General features: G+C 51.0%; 1 protein-coding gene across 1 annotated transcript in view; it reads right to left on the bottom strand.

The window, feature by feature from the left end:
* Positions 1–312: 312 nt before the first annotated feature.
* The window catches only part of LOC123513632 (proton-coupled folate transporter-like), a 4,131-nt gene continuing 79 nt past the window's right edge, over positions 313–4,364 (bottom strand). Inside the window, exons 1-6 of the mRNA XM_045270898.1 lie at positions 3,398–4,364; positions 2,915–3,010; positions 2,411–2,554; positions 2,062–2,145; positions 1,580–1,736; positions 313–1,186 (exon numbers count right to left, since the gene is read on the bottom strand). The exon at positions 3,398–4,364 is cut by the window's right edge and continues 79 nt beyond it. Coding sequence (XP_045126833.1) covers positions 577–1,186; positions 1,580–1,736; positions 2,062–2,145; positions 2,411–2,554; positions 2,915–3,010; positions 3,398–4,289 — 1,983 coding nt within the window. The 5' untranslated portion in view covers positions 4,290–4,364 and the 3' untranslated portion in view covers positions 313–576. The remainder of the gene's footprint in view (positions 1,187–1,579; positions 1,737–2,061; positions 2,146–2,410; positions 2,555–2,914; positions 3,011–3,397) is intronic.

Here is a 4,364-nt window from a genome sequence, read left to right as displayed (position 1 = left end):
TTTACTCCTCTTCCTCCTTCTCTTCCTCCTCCTCTTCCTCCTCCTCTTCCTTCTCGTCGTCTTCTTCATCTTCCTTCCACTCTTCTCATTCTTGTTGTTCTTTTCTCGTTCTTGTTCTTTTCTTCTTCTTCTTCTTCATCATGATCTTCATCATCATCTTCCTTGTCCTCTCGTTTTCCTTTTCTTCCTCCTTCTGCATCTTAATTCTTATCTGCTTTTTCTGTTTCCTCGTATCTTGCTCTTCTTTATCATGCTTCCTCTTCTTCTTTTGTCTTTTATAATAATTCGGATATCTTTCTCCTCCTCCTCCTCCTCCTCCTCCTCCTCCTCCTCCTCCTCTTAAATAAACGTTCATTTAGAGAGAACGGTTAGTTGGTGGGTTGATGGGTGGGTGGGGAGGAGTCTTCACCTTTACTATCCTGCATCCTTTATTTAGGATGAGATAGCGTATCGTATCACACAAACAACCTCGTGAAGGATTACGGCAATACATCTGCTGCTGTTTGTTCCTTCTTTGTGTTCCTTTGGGTTTGAAGTCCAGCAGTGATTATACATTCACTGCAGCCCTTCGTCACCTCACACAGGGCAGGACTCAGCGGAGGAGCGCCCTGCAGTATTCTTGGAGTCACTGGGAAGCTTCTTATCCCCGGCCTCCTCCTCCTCCTCCTTCTCCTCTTCCTGCTGCTGCTGCTGCGTCGCCTTCGGGAAGATGACACCACTGGCCACCGAGTTGATGTTCACGAAGAGGTTGGCAATGGTCAGTTTTCCCGGGGCATTATCGTTCCCTTCTGCAGAAGACTCACGCCGCGGCCCAGCGATGCTTTTGATGAGGGATTTGAGGTGCTGTATGACTTGCCGCCTCCGGGAGTGCCTTGGTTCTGCTGCCTGGCTCTGTGGCACTGTTTCCTGGCATTCAGGCTCCTCGTGCAACACTTCCCTTATCAAAGAGTGCTGCGGGGGCATGCTCTGGCTAGCCTGGCACTGCGGGAGCTCCTGGCGGGCGTGGCGGGAGGCGAGGGTGGTGGGATGTTCACCTGTGGACAGTGCCAGTGCCAGGGCGTCGCTGGTCACCCACCAGGAGTTGGTTCGCATCACCAGGGTCTTGTTGGACACGGGGCCCTTCTTCGGGGTGACCTTGGCGCTCTCCACGTCATACTGGCCTGACTTGTCTGCCCACCGCAGGGCACTGAGGGGAGAGAAGGGCCGTGTTAGCAGTGTTAGCAAGTGTTAGCTGGTGAAGTGTGTTGTGACTGTCCTGCCTCATCATTCCTGCGACTTTCTCCGGGAAGCTGAACCCGAAGCAGGAACCAAAGCAGCGCAGACACAACCATCCACGACTCTTAACTTCAAAGCTGACTCAAGCATCACCCAACAGAACCACCAAGACTCATCCAATCATTCACTACTCTTCACTCTCCAAAACTGACTCAAGCATCACTCAGCATTACCCTCAGCATTGCCTCATGACTCGTCTCTCGTCACTCAAATGGTCACTCACTCATTAGAACCAACAAGACTGACTCAATCACTCCTGATTTGCTACTCAAGACCCCCAGAAGACCCGCCACTCGTCACTCACCAGAAGAAGACGAGCATGAGGGCACTCGCTGCGGCCCCCAGGAAGAAGTGAGCCGAGGGGAAAAGGCTGACGGAGGCGTGGTAGACGGCGGTGTAGAGGGCAGAGTTCACCATGGGCATCATCCCGTCCAGGGCACCAAGCACTGCGGATACTTTACCTGACGAAGGCGAAGAAGAAGGAATTAAAGTTTGAATTGGTGTAACTTTCTTGTTTGATTGTGAAATATTTTTGGAGTTTGTTAAGTTAGGTTAGGTTGGGTTAGGTTATATTAAGTTAGGTTAGGTTGGGTGAGGTTAAGTTAGGTTAAGTTAGGTTAGGTTGGGTTAGGTTAGGTTAGATTAGGTTATATTAAGTTAGATTTAGATAAGATAAGTTAGGTTAGGTTAGGTTAGGTTGGGCTACGTTTGGTTAGTTTTGGTTAAGTTAGGTTAGAATAGGTTAGGTTTCTTTACGTTAGGTCAAGTTGGCTTAAGTTGACTCACCTATTTCGTCATTGGCCACAAATTTGGTCATCATGGAGCGCTGAGCAATGGTGCAGGAGTTGAGGAGCAGCGCCGCCAGAGGGCCTGAAGGAGGGAGGGAGGGAGGGATGGTTAGGTCAGGGAGGAGGATATAGGTAGCCAAAGGTCGAAGAAGAAGATGAAGAAGAAAAAGAAGAAGAAGAAGAAGAAGAAGATGAAGAAGAAAAAGAAGAAGAAGAAGAAGAAGAAGACGAAGAAAAATGAAGAAGTATAACAAGTAAAAGACATAATCACACACACACACACACACACACACACACACACACACACACACACACACACACACACACACACATACACACACACTCACCGATCCAGAGAAGAAACGGTCTGGCCTGGGAAACAAAACCGTAGATGACGTATTCCAGAATCCCTGACGTGGCTCCTACCAGTGCCAACACGATGTCAGGAACCCCGAGGTGGCCACTCAGCAGGGGGACCGCCACGAGGGACCCTGGGGGAGGAAGACAGGGGGAATTAGTAGAGAGAGAGAGAGAGAGAGAGAGAGAGAGAGAGAGAGAGAGAGAGAGAGAGAGAGAGAGAGAGAGAGAGAGAGAGAGAGTAAATAATCTTGTTCTTTTCTTTTCCTTCATGACAATTAAGTTAGAAAATATGAAAGTGATAAAGAATAAACTTGCTTGTCCTCTAAAACTAAACACACACACACACACACACACACACACACACACACACACACACACACACACACACACACACACACACACACCAACTTAACCTAACCCAACCTCACCCGTCCTTTTTCACCATTACATATTAACCCACCAACATTAGTAACCCCGCGAATGACCCTCACCTGTCGTAGCCATGAGGTTCTTGTAGGTGACCCAGAGACTGTAATCCGCCGCCTCCCAGCCCAGCTCATGACGGGTGAAGGCGAAGACGTAGGGAGCTGAAATAGGAGAATATCTTGGGGTTAGGTCAAGTTAGGTTAGGTTAGGTGTGGTGTGGGTCATATTTCAGAGTGTGTAAGGGTTAAGAAGAGGATGAGGAGGAAGGCAAGGACAGGGAAAGGAGTGGAGATACATGAGGAGAAGGAAGAAGAGAAGGTTGAGAAGGTATGAGAAGCAAAGCAAAAGGACGAAGAGAAAAAGAGAAGAAAAGACGGATTGAAAGATTAAGCAAAAAATGAAAACAAAAGAAGATAAAAAGGAAGAGAAGGAAAAGGAATGTAGTAGAAGAAACAAAACGAGGAAGAGGAATTAGAAGAAGATCAAGCAAGAGGAGGAGGAGGAGGAGGAGGAGGAGGAGGAGGCGAACTAACGTGACAGACACTCACATCTGGTCACTCTTCTGAGGAGGCTGGTAAAGATGAGAGTAAGGATGAGGCCGCGAGTGTTGCCTTCCCGCCGCCGCAGAGTTGACTTGAAGCTGTCCACGATGCGTCTGGGGTCGAAGAAGTCCTTGGCCATGGTAGCGAGGGCGGGGCGAGCGTCTGAGAGGGTGTGGCTGACCTTCTTCTTGCCCTCCAGCCCGTACACCGCCGCCACGCTATCCCGTAACTCCAGCGTCGCCTTCATCGCCTCCTCCGTGTTGCTCCTCTTGACAAAAGGTCCATGACTCTCAGGTAGGAAGACCGCCACGTAAACCACAGCAACCACGGACAGGACAAGGGACGTGGTGAAGAGAGCCAAGTAGCCCCCTGCACCGTAGATGTACCGGCCCATTAACGTACCAACAGGCCCGCCGAGGAACCAGATGCTGTTGGCCAGACCCACCCGTGATGTGCGGCTCTCCTCAGGCGTCACGTCACCTAGGTACGAGTTGGCCACCGTCAGGAAGGACACCGCGCCGCCCCCGAGTGTGTCCAGCAGCGTCACCAGCAGGAGCACCTCAGCAGGCCAGGAGGGGACGAGGGACGCCAGCAGGTACCCGCCAGCGTGGAGGACATGACCCACTTGGACGGCCACGAGCGGCACCTTCCTCCCGTACTTGTCACTCCAGGCGCCCATGAACAGGATGAAGAAGAGAGGGAGGGCCGCCGCGATGATGCCGTTGTAGAGGGCAAACACGCTGTAACTTTTCTGTACCTCCACACTCGCCTCGTGCTGCGCCTTCAGATTCTGGCACACGCCCTCGGAAAAGCCACACGTTACCCTGCACACTCTATCCATCTGAAGGTTCTCAATGTACACGTGCATGTTGGAGAAGGCCAAACCGTCTAGCAACATTAGAGGCTCCACTGTCACGCTTCGCAGTACAGACCACGCCCTGGAACACACACTCCTCTCCCTCACCCTTGTCAC

Source organism: Portunus trituberculatus, chromosome 36, assembly GCF_017591435.1.
Source record: "Portunus trituberculatus isolate SZX2019 chromosome 36, ASM1759143v1, whole genome shotgun sequence".
NCBI lineage: Eukaryota > Metazoa > Arthropoda > Malacostraca > Decapoda > Portunidae > Portunus > Portunus trituberculatus.
The sequence above is the reverse complement of the archived record's forward strand: the minus strand, read 5'-3'. Positions and strand labels throughout refer to the sequence as shown.